At 47.0% G+C, this 17,535-nt stretch overlaps 2 protein-coding genes across 7 annotated transcripts in view; one reads left to right on the top strand and one right to left on the bottom strand.

Annotated features, from left to right (window-relative positions):
- The first annotated feature begins 1,987 nt into the window (after positions 1–1,987).
- On the top strand, positions 1,988–6,770 carry LOC115187664 (RING finger protein 151-like). 3 transcript variants are annotated; one of them, XM_029746640.1, is made up of 7 exons: positions 1,988–2,313; positions 3,564–3,773; positions 4,019–4,146; positions 4,298–4,437; positions 5,572–5,734; positions 5,916–6,036; positions 6,112–6,770. In XM_029746640.1, exons 4-7 carry the CDS (start codon positions 4,302–4,304, stop codon positions 6,283–6,285), a joined length of 594 nt encoding a protein of 197 aa, XP_029602500.1. In that variant the 5' UTR covers positions 1,988–2,313; positions 3,564–3,773; positions 4,019–4,146; positions 4,298–4,301; the 3' UTR covers positions 6,286–6,770. The 3 variants fall into 3 exon arrangements, with proteins under 3 accessions (XP_029602500.1, XP_029602509.1, XP_029602517.1); XM_029746649.1 differs by having other exon boundaries at positions 3,561–3,773; XM_029746657.1 differs by lacking the exons at positions 1,988–2,313; positions 3,564–3,773 and having other exon boundaries at positions 3,798–4,146.
- Positions 6,771–6,949: 179 nt separating this feature from the next.
- Positions 6,950–17,535, bottom strand: part of LOC115187626 (protein virilizer homolog) — a 25,293-nt gene continuing 14,707 nt past the window's right edge. For 2 of the 4 annotated variants that reach the window (XM_029746598.1, XM_029746618.1), the window contains exons 13-25: positions 15,497–15,979; positions 15,257–15,412; positions 14,833–15,068; positions 13,982–14,231; positions 12,491–12,708; positions 12,214–12,358; positions 11,941–12,090; positions 11,685–11,839; positions 8,401–8,497; positions 8,153–8,316; positions 7,706–8,055; positions 7,444–7,596; positions 6,950–7,299 (exon numbers count right to left, since the gene is read on the bottom strand). In XM_029746598.1, coding sequence (XP_029602458.1) covers positions 7,124–7,299; positions 7,444–7,596; positions 7,706–8,055; positions 8,153–8,316; positions 8,401–8,497; positions 11,685–11,839; positions 11,941–12,090; positions 12,214–12,358; positions 12,491–12,708; positions 13,982–14,231; positions 14,833–15,068; positions 15,257–15,412; positions 15,497–15,979 — 2,733 coding nt within the window. In that variant the 3' untranslated portion in view covers positions 6,950–7,123. The remainder of the gene's footprint in view (positions 7,300–7,443; positions 7,597–7,705; positions 8,056–8,152; positions 8,317–8,400; positions 8,498–11,684; positions 11,840–11,940; positions 12,091–12,213; positions 12,359–12,490; positions 12,709–13,981; positions 14,232–14,832; positions 15,069–15,256; positions 15,413–15,496; positions 15,980–17,535) is intronic. The other 2 variants (XM_029746605.1, XM_029746609.1) reach the window with 2 other exon arrangements.

Raw genomic sequence — 17,535 nt, 5'->3', positions numbered from 1 at the left:
TGGACCTGCAAGGAAGGAGAACTGTTAGATAGGTCTGAGAAGGTCCACATGTCGCAGTATGAGTGAAACACTTTACACAGTCTTAGATGAAGTCAAATCAATTCAAATGTTATTTGTCATATGCTTCGTAAACAACAGGTCTGGACTAACAGTGAAATGCTTACTTCACAACAGAGAAATAATAGAAAAGACACGTAATAATAAAATAGATACACAATGAGTAACGAGACATTGACAAAAAAAAGCTTTTCGTTAACTAACACCCCCCTACTAGCTCTGACTTTGCTGATAGCTACTTTCAGGAAGAATGTACTTACTATGACTGAGATGTGTGGTTGTTCCACCTAGCTATCTGAAGATGGATGCACTAAGTAGCTCTGGATAAGAGTGTCTGCTAAATGACTACAATGTAAATGTAAACCATTGAACTTTTTTTAAACAAACTATTTAGCAGTCTTATGGCTTGGGGCTAGAAGCTGTTCAGGGTCCTGTTGGTGCATTGGTAGTGCTTGCCATACGGTAGCAGAGAGAACAGTCGATGATTTGGGTGGCTGGAGTCTGAACATTTTTAGGGCCTTCCTCTGACACCGCCTGGCATAGAGGTCCTGGATGGCAGGGAGCTCAGCCCCAGTGATGTACTGGGCCGTACACACTACCCTCTGTAGCGCCTTGCGGTCGGATACCAAGCAGTTGCCATACCAAGCGGTGATGCAGCCCCTCCAATAGAGCCCTGTCGATGTGAATGTGGGTGTGCTCGGCCTTCTGTTTCCTGTTGTCTACCATCAGCTCCTTTGTCTTGCTGACATTGAGGGAGAGGTTGTTGTCTCTGACCTCCTCCCTATAGGATGTCTCATTGTTGTCGGTGATCAGGCCTATCACCGTTATGTCAGTAAACATGTAGGTATTACAGACTGGGTCAGGAAGAGGTTGAAAATGTCAGTTTAGACACTTCCCAGCCGGTCAGTGCATGCTCTGAGTACGCATCCTGGTAATCTGTCTGGCCCTGCGGCCTTGTGAATGTTCATTTGTTAAAGGTCTTACTCACATCAACTAGAGAGAGAAGTAGCTCCAATATGACTCCTATACTTAATTACTACAATAGTAATAGGGGTCACATTTGTGGCTAAGGATGAAAGTGAAGTGGACAGTGTGTTCACCTTGTTGAGCACGTTCCCCAGGGCGAGTTTAGGGGCCAGAGGCTCCAGTTCAAGCAGGGTACCCACAGAGGGATCAGGAGGACCAGCCAGTGAGGCTCCTGGAGGGACATGGGCTTCTTCGCCATGTTACCAAAAACCTGGCTGGGGGCCCCTGAGCGACGCATCCTGTCTGTGTGAGGGGATGTTTGTAATATTTGATCAAATCATTTCATATCTATAAGAGGGCTTATGGGTAGGGGTGGCCAACCCTGAGCCCCCTGGAGAACAAGTACTAGTGGTCCTGGGTATGCAGGCTTTTCTTCCCTACTGTAACCCCTTATTCAGCTAGCTAACTAACTAATCAATGTTCTAGTAAGCAGCTGATTAGTAAAAGGCAGCTAGTTAAATAACAGATTTACATAACATAGCTATATATTACTTCCATTCAGTGTACATGGCCCATGAATAGTTAGTTCAGATCAATGAGATGTATGGGTTTATAACAATGATGAGTTTATACAAGTCATTGTTAGTTCAGATAGATACATTACGTTAACTGTTAGCTAACGTTAGTGTAGCTAGTTAGCCCAAATTAGTGAAGCTACCTTGAACATTTCAACATTTTCATCTCATCGTCTATAACAACCAACTAGCTTGTGACAATATGTTGGAAAGATAACATAAGGCATAAATGTGTGTTTCATACATACCTGCTTTACAGTTAGTTACAAGAAAACAATGATACACAACTCTTCAGAAATGAATTCTCCCGCTAAAGTGGCGTAAACTGCTATTGGCTACGTGTTACGTAGAGGGGCGGAGTCCAGTGTTAGTGAGTGCACTCGTTTTTTACTCCCGCGGCCCCAAACGGTGGAGTTTGCTCTCGTTCGGTCGTCTTGCGTTAATAAGAAGCACAATCTGCCGCTGTCAGCCGGTGTCGTGCCGGTAGAGGTAAAACGAGTGTACATTTTGATTTCTAAATAATCTGATTTTCAATAGTTGATGCCATGGTTAACTTCACCGATTTACGATAATAGCCTGCCTGCCCTACAGTAGGCCGTTCAGACTCATTGCATGGATATTTGTGTTATAAAATGCCACGTCAATTTGAAGGAGTTTGCAGAATTAAATGATGATTCCGATTGAGATGTCATCTGTCATGGACTGAGCCCTGGTGGTAAGTAAACTACTCTAGAAAATAAAAGTCAAATAAATGGTCAAATAAATGACATCCTGGCAAGCATTTCTGCTAAACCCCACACACTGTAAAGAGCAGGTACTGGTCAGAAGGTTGCTGCATGCAGAATTGATATTCAACATCGCAGAATACAGAAGTTTTACCGAAATACATAAACTTCTATTGAGTTTATATTTTCCATATTGTCATAATGCATGATATTAAAAATGCGCATTGAAAGCACATAGTCGATGGCCATGGTATAAGTAGTGAGCTGTAGGCTAGAGAGCTAGGCTTTATATCCTATGGTGTTGCTGACATGTGGTGGCGATTTCATCATCATAACTATGATATCTCTTTGTTTATTGCCTATTTGGTTGACATCTCCGTCTCTCATCTCTCTCTCTTTCTACGTCTCTCTCAATTCAATTTCAATTCAATTTAAGGGCTTTATTGGCATGGTCAACATATGTTAACATTGCCAAAGCAAGTGAAAATGATAATAAACAAAAGTGAAATAAACAATAAAAAAAATAACAGTAAACATTACACGTACACAAAAGTTCCAAAAGAATAAAGACATTTCAAATGTCATATCATGTATACAGTGTTGTAATGATGTGAAAATAGTTAAAGTATAAAAAGGAAAATAAATAAACATAAATATTTTGTTTGTTCTTCACTGGTTGCCCTTTTCTTGTGGCAACAGGTCACAAGTCTTGCTTCTGTGATTGCACACTGTGGTATTTCACCCAGTAGATATAGGAGTTTATCAAAATTGGATTTGTTTTTGAATTCTTTGTGGGTCTGTGTAATCTGAGGGAAATATGTGTCTCTAATATCTCTCTCTCACTCAGTCAGTCTTTCGGGGTTGCTTTTTGATTTCTGCTGTGGGGTAAGAGTGCAGTGGGGATGTTGTCATGGAGTCTGTAATCCAATCAGAGAATAGCAGAGCGTAATCCATGATAATCCCACATCCAAAGAGACAGAGAGGGAAAGGGATGAGGGAGAAAACATGTTTGTAGATATACCATGTTCCTGTTTGAATGGAACTGCCTTTTAAGGACCCCCTGTAGAACACAATGATTCATCCCAAGGGATGTATCCTGCCAAAATGTCTGAATAAAACAAATAGATAAATCAGAATTACTTACAGTAGGCCTAGTCTTCCTTTCATCACTTGCTCTTAACGTGTGTGTGTGTGTGTGTGTGTGTGTGTGTAACTGTCTGTCTGCGGTCTCATCCAGCAGCTGGCTGCCTGGGCAGAGGATCCCCGTTGCTAGGGAGACTTCACCACAGAGACGTGGCCCTGAGAGAGCAAATAGAGGAGGAGCCAGAAGAAACCCTCACCTAGGGTAAACTACACAGACAGGAGAGAGAAGAAGAGGTGGAGAGAGGAGAGCAGTCCAAAGAGGAAGAAAGGACTGAGGGAAGAGAGAAGGAGAGTCTGTCAGTCTCAGGTAAGGGTCAGTGTATTCTGTAAAATAGAATGCCAGTAGAATGGAGAGTCATAGGGGCTCAAAAACGGAGGAAACCAGGAACATTGAGGAGGAAGTTAACACTGCTGTATGCTGCTGTAGGGGTGGCTGGCTGTTTTTGCTCTGCATGGATCTGTGTATGTCTGTGTGTGCTGTAGGATGGGTTATGACCTGGAGAGGTTTGTGGTGTACGTGAACGAGGGGCTTCTGTGCTGTGTGTGTTGGAGCGCCCCCTCCAGGCCCCTTGTGAACATGCCTACTGCGACGCCTGCATCAGCTCCTGGCTCATACACCACCACTCCTGCCCTGAGGACAGACTTCCACTGGACATCAGCACTCTGAGACCACTGCACAGGTACACACACTCACACAGAAACACCCACGCAGACACATACACACTCACGCAGAAACACTCACACACACACACACACACACACACACACACACACACACACACACACACTATAATATGGTTATTCCAACAACCACTGTCTGGTCTGTGTTAGGTACATGCGTAATGACCTGTCCAGGCTCCAGATCCGTTGTGTTAACTCTGGCCAGGGCTGTGATGCCGTCTGCTGCCTGGAGACACTTCACACACACGAGGACGAGTGTCCATTCACCTTCATATCCTGCTCCTACACAGGTACTACAGCTCTGTGTATTACAGTCAGTGGAGGCTGCTGAGGGGAGGACGGCTCATGATAATGCCTGGAATGGATTCGATGGAATGGTAACAAACATGTGGTTTCCATGTGGTTGATACCATTTCATTGACTCCATTCCATCCTCCCCTCAGCAGCCTCCACTGATTACAGTGTATTACAATACAGAGTGTGTGTGTGTGTGTGTGTGTGTGTGTGTAAGTGTATTAGAGAAATGCATAGTATACTACATGGAAGTGTGTTTAGTTTAGACGGAGCAGAAGTGATATGACACCTGTGTGATGAGAGCAGGTGGTAGACCAGTTGTCATGGTGACATCATACAGAGCCCAGCTGGGATGAACAATGACCTTAGCTCCAGGTAGCAGTTGCTCTTTGGGTCAGATCTAGGTTCATTTAACCTTAACCAAATCCCAACCTTTACGATTATGAGTGAAATGCAAATAAAAGCCCCTAGATCTGAATAGGGGAAACATCTAACTACTCAGGGAGGGATCCCACCTACATTTTTAATGAGAAACATCCCCCAGAGGATGAGAGCCAATGCAACAGATGGATGGGGGGGGGGTATTAGGTGAACTCTCACGTGTTTGTGACCTGTTGTTGGCAGGTGGAGACTACATATGTTACCAGTGCGGTAGGTATCAGGGTGTTTGCGTTTGTGTGGTATTGGATTGGATTGTGTTTCATTTGCATGATTAAAAACAGTCTTCCCTGTGGCTCAGTTGGTAGAGCATGGTGTGTGCAACGCCAGCATGGTGTGTGCAACGCCAGGGTTGTGGGTTCGATTCCCACGGGGGGCCAGTACAAAAAAAACAAAAAAAAATGCATGTAATGTATGCATTCACTACTGTAAGTCGCACTGGATAAGAGCGTCTGCTAAATGACTAAAAATGTAAAAAATGTAAAAACGTAAGTTCTTATACTTCAATCTTCCTTTGACCTTTTGCTACTGCATCTCTGAGTGGGGGAGTGCCGGGGTAGAGGAAGGGGTTGGGGGTGAGAAAGACAGTGAGAGACTTTCAGTAGGTCTCAAGTGTTGCTCTCTTACTTCATCTTTCTGTTACTTTCTGTATCCCTCTCCTTAACTCCTCTTTCCTCTCTCCACCTCCCCAGGTTGTCCGGTGCAGGTGGAGAGGAGGGGTCTGGAGTCTCACCTGTTGGAGTGTGAGTTCCGCAGCAGGGCGTGTCCTAGCGGCTGTGGCCACACCCTCCTCTCTGTAGACCAAACACAGCACAACTGTGTTGCGGAGCTACGAATAGAATTGGAGCTGCTCAGGTTTGTGTGTTTGAGGTGATGAATTGAGATATTAGGATGTTATATCTGTGTAGTTCCTAACAAATCCTTGACAAAGCTGTGCCAATATTTACAATATTCTAGAACCTCAAGGGCGATGTCATTGCTTTTATATAATGGATATTGTGATTTATTGTGACACGTGTGTTTGTGTGTGTCGCAGGGCAGAGATGTTGGGTAAGGTGGAGGAGGTGAGGCGTGAGATGGAGTCGAGGCTGGACTCTCAGAGGAGACACATGGTGCAGAAAGAGTCTCTGCTGAAGAGCGAGGTGGAGGACCTCAAGGTGACACACACTTATAATATGTACTACCTATAGGAATGTGTGTGTGTGTTATGACATCCCTGTGTGTGTGTGTAGGGCCAGGTGTCGAGGGTGGTGTGTGATGTGCGTCTTGGAGGCAGAGCGCCTGCGGAGACAGGAGCTGGCAGAAGCGGAGCTAGAGAAGAGGGAGCTACTGGAGATGCTCCGGAGCCTGCAGCCATTAAGGAGCCAGCGGAACAGAGACAAGCCAATCAGAGGACTGCATCATGAAGACGGGACAATTAGGAGCCAGCATCAAGTAGAACACCCAACCAGGGGCCTGCTGAGGGCGGGGCCAACACAGGCTTCTACCCAATCACTACCCACTCCAGCCTTATACCCGCCTACCTCCCCACAGCCGGGGGGGGGGGGGGGTCACGTAAGGCCGGCCCCCGCAGCCTTACCCTCAACTGCATCAAGAGCAGAGAGGTCACCGTCATCTGAGGGGTCATTCCTAATGTTACTGGGTTATGTTCAGTACTGGGTTATGTTCAGTACTGGGTTATGTTCAGTACTGGGTTATGTTCAGTAGGCACAAATGAGAGAAAATGCTTTAACTTCCTCAATTCCTTCTTCATTTAACCGTCTCAAAACATTTTATCTGGTGTGGCATCTCCTGAACGCACCCTTGATGATTGGCAGATACCTGTGACATTGCTTCAACTCAAGAGAAAACCAGCCTGCTGAGATCCTAAATAAAGTCTGCTGAAACACCTCTGATCTCTGGTCCTCTTAAGGTACAATAGTCTTACTCCATCTACTCTAATGGATTGGAATTATATACAGCTCATCATGCATTTCTTACATTGCATATACCCCATGCATCGATCCGTCTGTCAATCCAACCATCCATACTAACATACCACAGTGAGGAACACACTACTCCAGACAGCGCTCTCAATCACAGAACTTTATTGAGTTTGAACAACAATGTAAAAGAACTACAACAAATTCCACACATCATCAATAGAATCCCACAGAGGACACGTTTCCATGGAGATGATGTACTCATTATTCCTAATTGGTCCGTTAAGAGCCGTGACGGGCTGCAGTCATTGGTCAGGTTTGTTTACCTGGTGAAGGAGCGAACGTGTCGTCCCCTGCCCCCTCCGCTGCCTCCCCCACCGCTAAACTTCCCCCCCTGGGACCCCCTCCCCCCTCCTCCTCCTCCCTGACTCAGCCAGGACAGGCCTGTACCCCCACGACCTCGAGGGGCGCGGTCCCGCGGAGCCAGGCGATATGCACCTGGAAGAGAGGGAGCGAGAAGAACAAGGGTGACCGTCAGTAATTGTGCATGAAAGTATTATCTTGTATTCATGTTGTTCTCTGAATATGTATGTGTGTGTGTTTATACAGTATGTACGTGTGCAAACGAGCGTGTGTGTGTACCTGCAGGCTGCTGGCGTGAGGGCAGGGGGCCGCGTGTGAAGTTGCTCTGCCCGCCCCTGGCATCACTGTATGTTCCTCTGTGGGTAACCGGTGGCAACGGACCACTCCACGACGTGCCACCTCGCCCACCTTCACGGCGGGCATTATAGTTACCTAGAAGGGAGGGGGATGGGAAGACACGGTAGTCAAAGGTTCTTTAAAAGACAACAGACCTACTTGTTAGTTTACAGCGATGTTTGTGTGTGTGTGTGTGTCAACATACCAGACAGCAGAACTCCTTTAGGCTGCGGTGGGGTGAAAAAGCGTGTCTGCTGGCTGTGGAAGGCAGCCCTGCCTCTGTTCCCAGTGAACAGGCCTCTGGTGGGGGGTTTGGGGGAGCTCTTTGGGGGTCGTTTGGGGGGCAGCAGGCCCAGGGGAGTCCCAACGTCTTTAAACTCCGCCGCCACAAAGTCATCCACGTGCATGCTGGGAGGGCGCGAAGTGTTCTGTTTGCGCTGGCGGAAGATGTCGTGGGGGCGACAGAGCTGTCCCCCGAAGCCCCCCCTACCTCGACCGCGAGGAGCAGCCATCATGTGGGCTCTCTTAGCTGGCTCGATGTAGTCTGACTTACCACTGCAGGGAGGAAGAGGACGACACAGGCATCTTTGTTAACATGTGGGTCACATACAATCACATTATGTGCCTTAAGGTGATCAAAGTGTGTGTGTACCTGGTGATGAAGGTCTCGTGTTTGTGCTTGCCCAGCCTGAAGCCCTTGTTAGCTTTGGTATGACTGGGAGACAAGGGCTCAGACAGGAAGGAGCGTTCCAGCTCTGACTTCAGGTCCAACTCTGGACAACACTCCTGGGCCAGGCCTAGCAGGTCCACCTTCACCTAGGGACAGAGAGGTTTACTCACACACACACACAGACAGATAGAAAGAGACACACACATTCAAACAACACACAGGTGTCTCACCATGTCTAGTTCAGCCTCCATGTCGTCAGTGTGGAAGGGGGAGAACCACAGAGCCTTCAGCTGCTCATCCAACACCTCCGACAACACAAACACCGTCCTGCAGGAGAGAACAGACAGTCAGAACAGGACACACAGACAGTCAGAACAGGACACACACAGCTTCGGGTCAAAACTGGGTCCATAGCATGTCAGTGGGGCATTCAAGACAAGCCAGATTCCCCAAACAGATTTTGAGTTCATACAGGCGCATAATTAAAAAAAACAGTTGATTAAAATTGCACTTTTGTTGAAGGTGCACTATGCAGAAATCGCTCTGTCATTTCCTGGTAGCTAAAATTCTAATAGTTCGCCTAATTTCAGTTTGTGTGACAAAACAGGCAGTATAGTGTAGATCTAAACCGCATTATAAACTGGGTGGTTTGAGCCCTGAATGCTGATTGGCTGACAGCCGTAGTACATCAGAATATGACAAACACTTATTTATACTGCTCTAATTACGTTGGTAACCAGTTTATAATAGCAATAAGGCACCATGGGGGTTTGTGATATGGCCAATATACCACGGCTAAGGGCTGTGTCCAGGCACTCCGCGTTGCGTCGTGCGTAAGAACAGCCCATAGCCGTTCTAAACTACAGGACTGTTTTGCTATCACAGACTGGAACATGTTCCGGGATTCTTCTGATGACATTGAGGAGTACACCACATCAGTCACTGGCTTTATCAATAAGTGCATCGAGGACGTCATCCCCCCAGTGACTGTACGTACATACCCCAACCAGAAGCCATGGATTACAGGCAACATTCGCACTGAGCTAAAGGGTAGAGCTGCCACTTTCAAGGTGCGGGACTCTAACCTGGAAGCTTACAAGAAATCCCGCTATGCCCTGCGACGAACCATCAAACAGGCAAAGCGTCAATACAGGGCTAAGATTGAATCATACTACACCGGCTCCGACGCTCGTCAGATGTGGCAGGGCTTGCAAACTATTACAGACTACAAAAGGGAAGCACAGCCGCGAGCTGCCCAGTGACACGAGCCTACCAGACGAGCTAAATCACTTCTATGCTCGCTTCGAGGCAAGCAACACTGAGGCATGCATGAGAGCATCAGCTGTTCCGGACGACTGTGTGATCACGCTCTCCGTAGCCGAAGTGAGTAAGACCTTTAAACAGGTCAACATTCACAAGGCTGCGGGGCCAGATGGACATGTGCTCCGGGCATGTGCTGACCAACTGGCAGGTGTCTTCACTGACATTTTCAACATGTCCCTGATTGAGTCTGTAATACCAACATGCTTCAAGCAGACCACCATAGTCCCTGTGCCCAAGAACACAAAGGCAACCTGCCTAAATGACCACAGACCCGTAGCACTCACGTCCGTAGCCATGAAGTGCTTTGAAAGGTTGGTAATGGCTCACATCAACACCATTATCCCAGAAACCCTAGACCACTCCAATTTGCATACCGCCCAAACAGATCCACAGATGATGCCATCTCTATTGCACTCCACACTGCCCTTTCCCACCTGGACAAAATGAACACCTATGTGAGAATGCTATTCATTGACTACAGCTCAGCGTTCAACACCATAGTACCCTCAAAGCTCATCACTAAGCTAAGGAACCTGGGACTAAACACCTCCCTCTGCAACTGGATCCTGGGCTTCCTGACGGGCCGCCCCCAGGTGGTGAGGGTAGGTAGCAACACATCTGCCACGCTGATCCTCAACACTGGAGCTCCCCAGGGGTACGTGCTCAGTCCCCTCCTGTACTCCCTGTTCACCCACGACTGCATGGTCAGGCACGACTCCAACACCATCATTAAGTTTGCAGACGACACAACAGCCTGACCACTGCCAACGACGAGACAGCCTATAGGGAGGAGGTCAGAGACCTGGCCGGGTGGTGCCAGAATAACAACCTATCCCTTAACGTAACCAAGACTAAGGAGATGATTGTGGACTACAGGAAAAGGAGGACCGAGCACGTCCCCATTCTCATCGACGGGGCTGTAGTGGAGCAGGTTGAGAGCTTCAAGTTCCTTGGTGTCCACATCAACAACAAAACTACAATGGTCCAAACACACCAAGACAGTTGTGAAGAGGGAACGACAAAGCCTATTCCCCCTCAGGAAACGAAAAATATTTGGCATGGGTCCTGAGATCCTCAAAACGTTCTACAGCTGCAACATCGAGAGCATCCTGACCGGTTGCATCACTGCCTGGTACGGCAATTGCTCAGCAAGGCACTTCAGAGGGTAGTGTGTACGGCCCAGTACATCACTGGGGCAAAGCTGCCTGCCATCCAGGACCTCTACACCAGGCGGTGTCAGAGGAAGGCCCTAAAAATTGTCAATGACCCCAGCCAACTCAGTCATAGACTGTTCTCTCTACTACCACATGGCAAGCGGTACCAGAGTGCCAAGTCTAGGACAAAAAGGCTTCTCAACAGTTTTTACCCCCAAGCCATAAGACTCCTGAACAGGTAACCAAATGGGACCAAATTACCCGGACTATTTGCATTGTGTGCCCCTCTACCAACCCCTCTTTTACGCTGCTGCTACTCTCTGTTTATCTTATATGCATAGTCACTTTAACTATACATTCATGTACATACTACCTCAATTGGCCCGACCAACCAGTGCTCCCGCACATTGGCTAACCGGGCTATCTGCATTGTGTCCCGCCACCCACCAAGCCATCTTTTACGCTACTGCTACTCTCTGTTCATCATATATGCAGTCACTTTAACCCTACCTACATGTACATACTACCTCAATCAGCCTGACTAACCAGTGTCTGTATATAGCCTTGCTAATGTTATTTTCAAATGTCTTTTTACTGTTGTTTTATTTCTTAACTTACCTACACACACACACACAGACACACACACATTGTTTTTGCACTATTGGTTAGAGCCTGTATATAAGCATTTCACTGTAAGGTTGTATTCGGCGCATATGACAAATAAACTTTGATTTGATATTGGCTATACCACACCCCCTCGGGCCTTATTGCTTAAGTGAAATATATCTTCCATGACTGTTTCTGCTGTTTGAAGCTGGTGTGCAAAACCGAAAGTAAAAGACGCAAAAATGAAATTTAAGAACTGGAAGCATAAAAATAGCGCACATATAACAGATCTACCGCTTCTAGATGTGCGTTCAGTGAGAATGACAGATCTATACCTCACATTTCTATGTGAATTTGTTCAGCTCGCCCAAAAAGTTACATATTGCAGCTTTAACGGTATCTATTGGGCCAACAGTGTCAGTGGGCGGTACCTGTGGTTGAACTGGGCCAATAGCGTGTCAGGGTTGGGTAGAGTGGGCTCCGTCTCAGGGGGAGTAGATGCGTCCATAGTGGTCTCCAGCGTCTGTCGTAGACCAATTACATTCTCCAACAGGGTCTCCAATGAATCCTCCTCCTTGCACAGCTTCTACACACACACACACACACACCAGTTACTTCCACTACTTCCGTCAGGAGATCTGTACTTACATTTATAATCATTACTATGCACAAAGTGTGTGTATGTACCGTGATGTGTTTCTCTAGTGTGTTTAGAGGGTGTGTGTCAGTCTCCTCCCACTGCAGCAGAGCCTTCATCTCTGAGCCAGTCAGAGCCACAGACCTTGGGGGCGGGACCAGCCCGGACTCTTCCCCTCCACTCTCCTCCCCACAGCAACCCTGGGTATGAGAACAGAGAGAGTGACAGAGACAGATTAATGATATACGGGCGGACTGGCCTTCACATCGGCAGATAATGGTTGAGCATGTTAATAATGGTTGATCATGTTGATATGGACTTGCTTGGGGTTCTACCAGAGGGTCAGTGTTGAGGATCTGTCGTAGGAAGTCCAGCAGAGCAGAGAGGAGTTCAGCAGAGTCTTTCCTGAAGGAGAACACCTGTCTCTTCAACAGAGCACACACACTGGCACTGTGCTTCTTCAGAGCCCTAAAAACACACATCTCTAAAGTTGAATTCGGTGTTCCACAGGGTTCAGTGCTTTAACCCCTACTATTGTCTATATACACATGCTACACTTGCATTGATCTAAACTCCTGGCAGTGAGGAGTGTGTGTGTACCCTTTGAGGTGGTAGAGTCCATAGTCATGTTCTGTGAGGAACATGAGTGTTCTGAGACAGGTGAGGAGCAGAGCGGCACTGCTCTCTCCGTTCCCCAAAACCTCCAGCAGAGAGTCGCACACTGATGAGATCATTTCCCGTCCTGGCAGGGCATTGGCCAGTTGCTCGGCCTCTGACACACACCCCTCGGCTGGGTGGGGCACCACCAGAGAGATGTCCTAACACACACACACACACACACACACACACACACACACAGCAGAGTTAACCCAATGAGTCCCACCATTTACAAAAACATTTGTAGAGTCAGAATGATTTGAGATGCTTGGCAAAAGCTGACTCTCATGAACACGTAACATGTTTCGTCTCTATGATTCTCATAAACTACACAATAGTCGTTAGATGGGGTTCTTCTACAGAGAAGACCATAGTAAATCCCAGGACATAGTGTCTATAATACTGTAAGGGGTTCTTCTACAGAGAAGACCATAGTAAATCCTAGGACATAGTGTCTATAACACTGTAAGGGGTTCTTCTACAGAGAAGACCATAGTAAATCCCAGGACATAGTGTCTATAACACTGTAAGGGGTTCTTCTACAGAGAAGACCATAGTAAATCCCAGGACATAGTGTCTATAACACTGTAAGGGGTTATTCTACAGAGAAGACCATAGTAAATCCCAGGACATAGTGTCTATAACACTGTAAGAGGTTATTCTACATAGAAGACCATAGTAAATCCCAGGACATAGTGTCTATAACACTGTAAGGGGTTATTCTACATAGAAGACCATAGTAAATCCCAGGACATAGTGTCTATAACACTGTAAGGGGTTATTCTACATAGAAGACCATAGTAAATCCCAGGACATAGTGTCTATAACACTGTAAGGGGTTATTCTACATAGAAGACCATAGTAAATCCCAGGACATAGTGTCTATAACACTGTGATAAGCTCACATAGTTGCTATTATAAACTCTGAACAGTTGTCACTGACTAGTTAGATATTCATTTTCCAGTGAGCAAACCATTTCTGTACTTAGAGCATTCTTATAACTACATTTCTATTGGGTTTTTGCTCTGTCAATAAAACTCATGAATGCAACTGTTTATGTGAAATAGTTAGGTGTTCTACTTGTAGCCCTGGTTGTCCTGAAAAGAACATGGTAAAACACTTCATTGTGGGACTAAATATAACGGCTGGACATGCAGATAAATAAAAGTCAGATAAATATCTTGGGACTGATGGGGTTAAACACCTTTCTCTATCCCTCTACCGCTCCCTCTTACCTGGCTCAGCCTAATACGACCCCCTGCTAGTCTGACACATAGTTCAGACTAAAGAGCATCCACAAAGACCTACATGTTTATGAACATAACACGCACCAATTCAGCCCATACCTCTCCATTGTTACAGCTGGAGGAAAAACATCAGCTAGTGGATGAAGTGCATTAGCTTCATACAATACCAGGTGCTTCGTGTGTTACCTGGTCACACAGTGACTGCAGGACAGTTCCCACCAGCTCTGCACAGTGCTGTTGTGGCAGGGCGTGGTCAGCAGCGGGAACCAATAGGGACAGTAGCAGGGGGAAGACATCAGCCAATGGCTCGTCTCCAGGGGCGGAGCCAGAGAGCAGGTGTAACGTTGCGATCTTACAGGCTCTCTGGGAAACCAGGGTGTCGAATAGAGAGAGGAGACGCAGGACCTGCCCCCAACCCGGACTCTTACCCTCAACACTGAAAAACACAACCACACATACCGAAATCAAAAACGCAACCACACATACCGAAATCAAAAACGCAACCACACATACCGAAATCAAAAACGCAACCACACATACCGAAATCAAAAACGCAACCCCACATACCGAAATCAAAAACGCAACCCCACATACCGAAATCAAAAACGCAACCACACATACTGAAATCAAAAACGCAACCACACATACCGAAATCAAAAACGCAACCACACATACCGAAATCAAAAACGCAACCACACATACCGAAATCAAAAACGCAACCACACATACCGAAATCAAAAACGCAACCACACATACCGAAATCAAAAACGCAACCACACATACCGAAATCAAAAACGCAACCACACATACCGAAATCAAAAACGCAACCACACATACCGAAATCAAAAACGCAACCACACATACCGAAATCAAAAACACAACCACACATACCGAAATCAAAAACAAGCACATCAGAGAAGGTATCATGGCGGTTCTAATTTGGACATGAAATAATATACAAGGCCAATTAGGGATTTATTTGGCTTGCCATCTTAGTACAAGAGGTGCATAAGGGTGTGTGTTTGCGACTGTCTTACGGCTGTAGTTCCCCCAGCAGGAACTCCAGCAGGGTCTTCATGATGAGGGTCGCGGTGGGAGAGGAGAGGTCAGCCAGCTGGACACACACACGTCGCAGCATGGCCAGCAGCGGAGGACAGCTAGTTCCACACACACACCCGAGGGCGTCTGCAAACACACCCCACTGCACCCGCAGGTGCATGCTCCACAACTTCCTGGTGTTCAACGCTACAGCCACGTCCTGGACAGAGATCACCTGGAGGGGGACCGGCACAACACACAACTAGAAATCTGTTTCCCTTCGGTTTGGATGTTTCCAACATGAAAGTCCTACAGCTTTCAATCCTCATGCATTGATTAGTTTGTTAAGTGTCAATCCGACGACCTCCAGACTGTTGCTGATGATGGCTGTAGCAACATGAGAAGCAGCAGGCGTGTGTGTACCTGCGTGCTCTGCATGGGCAGGGGGAGTGGTAGCAGTTCAGACAGCAGGGTGAGGCCAGAGAAGAGTCCTTCTGGTGCTTTCAGTAGAGAGCCCAACACCTCCTTCAGCATCAGAGACCATGTGTTACTGAGCAGAGTTTCCTCTGTGTGGGTCATCTACAGGGGAAATGATACCCAATTTATTACACGCAACACACACACAACATTATGTTAAAGGTCAATCAGAAAAGAGCTCTCTACCTGTTCGCTGACTCCCTGTGTGAAGGTGAGCAGCACATCTACGATGAGGGCCTGAACCTTGGTCTCCTCCCAGTCTAGACGTCCAGAGGACGGGGCTGAACACACCACCATGTGTAGCGTCACCAACGTGCTCGCCACACGCGTGTCCCTGAACTGGAAGGCCCCGCTGCGCAGCAGCTCTGTCAGCATGGTCCGCAGCAGCCTTAGCGTGTTAGCGCACACGCCAAGGATCATACAGCGCTGTGGGGTGGGTCCCATGTGTCCGTGCACACGCCAGGCAGGCAGCAGCACGCTACACAGCTTCTGGAGAACACAAACACATGTGTCCAAGCCCTCCCCAGAAAACAACTGCACCCCCGCTAGACTCCACTTCAGATCTCTCTGCTGAGCCTCTACGGCGTTAGGGGGACAGGCGATCTGGCAGAGGACCCTCAGAGCAGACATCAGTCCACTTCCCTCTAGAGTCAACACGTTCTGGACGTTCTACAGGGACACACACGGGACAGACAGGACAGAATGGGTTTTCTGTTAGTAATATGACCAATAATACACATGTACATACACTAAGTATTTTATTTACATCAGCCACACAGTGTATTCGGAAAGTATTCAGACCCCTTGAATTTTTCCACATTTTGTTACTTTACAGCCTTATTCTAAAATTGATTCAATTGTTTTTTCCCCCTCATCAATCTATGCACAATATGCCATAATGACAAAGCAAAAACACCTGCATTTTTTTTAAACATTGCAAATGTATAAAAAAAAGTACAAAAAACTGAAAACAAATCACATAAGTATTCAGACCCTTTTTTCAATACTTTTGTGGAAGCACTTTTGCAGAGATTACAGCCTCAAGTCTTCTTGGGTATGAAACTACAAGCTTTGGACACCTGTATTTGGGGAGTTTCTCCCATTCTTCTCTGCAGATCCTCTCAAGCTCTGTCAGGTTGAATTTGGAGCGTCGCTGCACAGCTATTTTTAGGTCTCTCCAGACATGTTCGATCGGGCTCAATTCCGGGCTCTGGCTGGGCCACTCAAGGACATTCAGAGACCAGCCAAGCTACTCCTGTGTCGTCTTGGCTGTGTGCTTAGGGTCATTGTCCTGTAGGAAGGTGAACCTTCTCCACAGTCAGGTCCTGAGAGCTCTGTTCATCTTTCCCTCGATCCTGACTAGTCTCCCAGTCCCTGCAGCTGAAAAACATCCCCACAGCATGATGCTGCCACCACCATGCTTCACAGTAGAGATGGTGCCAGATTTCCTCCAGACTTGACACTTGGCATTCAGGCCACAGAGTTCAATCTAGAGCAGAGAATATTGTTTATCATGGTCTGAGAGTCTTTAGATGCCTTTTGGCAAACTACAAGCGGGCTGTCATGTGCCTTTTACTGAGGAGTGGCTTCCATCTGGCCATTCTACCATAAAGAACTGATTGGTAGAGTGCTGCAGAGATGGTTGTTCTTCTGGAAGGTTCTCCCATTTCCACAGAGGAACTCTGGAGCTCTATCAGAGTGACCATCGGGTTCCTGGTCACCTCCCTGACCAAGGCCCTTCTTCCCCGATTGCTCAGTTTGGCCGGGAGGCTCTAGGAAGAGTCTTGGTGGTTCCAAACTTCTTCCATTTAAGAATGATGGAGGCCACTGTGTTCTTGGGGACCTGCAATGCTGCAGAAATGTTTTGGTACCCTTCCCCAGATCTGAGCCTCGACGCAATCCTGTCTTGGAGCTCTACAGACAGTTCCTTCGACCTCATGGCTTGGTTTTTGCTCTGACATGCACTGTCAACTGTGGGACCTTATATAGACAGGTGTGTGCCTTTCCAAATCATGTCCAATCAATAGAATTTACCACAGGTGGACTCCAATCAAGTTGTAGAAACATCTCAAGAATGATCAATGGAAACAGGATGAATAAGAAGGTAACGTACATTTTTTTTTGAAAATTTCAAGGGGTCTGAATACTTTCCCAAGACGCGCGCACACGCTCTCCCTCCCTACAAGATCTGGGTCAGCCACAGTCACATCTATTTTCACTGTCAC

Source organism: Salmo trutta, chromosome 3 (genome assembly GCF_901001165.1).
Source record: "Salmo trutta chromosome 3, fSalTru1.1, whole genome shotgun sequence".
Taxonomy (NCBI): domain Eukaryota; kingdom Metazoa; phylum Chordata; class Actinopteri; order Salmoniformes; family Salmonidae; genus Salmo; species Salmo trutta.
The sequence above is the reverse complement of the archived record's forward strand: the minus strand, read 5'-3'. Positions and strand labels throughout refer to the sequence as shown.

Excerpts from the sequence above, each read along its gene's own strand:
- LOC115187664 (XM_029746640.1), top strand. The coding sequence starts at position 4,302 with ATGCGTAATGACCTGTCCAGGCTCCAGATCCGTTGTGTTAACTCTGGC. Across the intron at positions 5,735-5,915 it reads ATAGAATTGGAGCTGCTCAG|GGCAGAGATGTTGGGTAAGG; the intron begins GTTTGTGTGTTT and ends TGTGTGTCGCAG. Across the intron at positions 6,037-6,111 it reads GCGAGGTGGAGGACCTCAAG|GGCCAGGTGTCGAGGGTGGT; the intron begins GTGACACACACT and ends GTGTGTGTGTAG.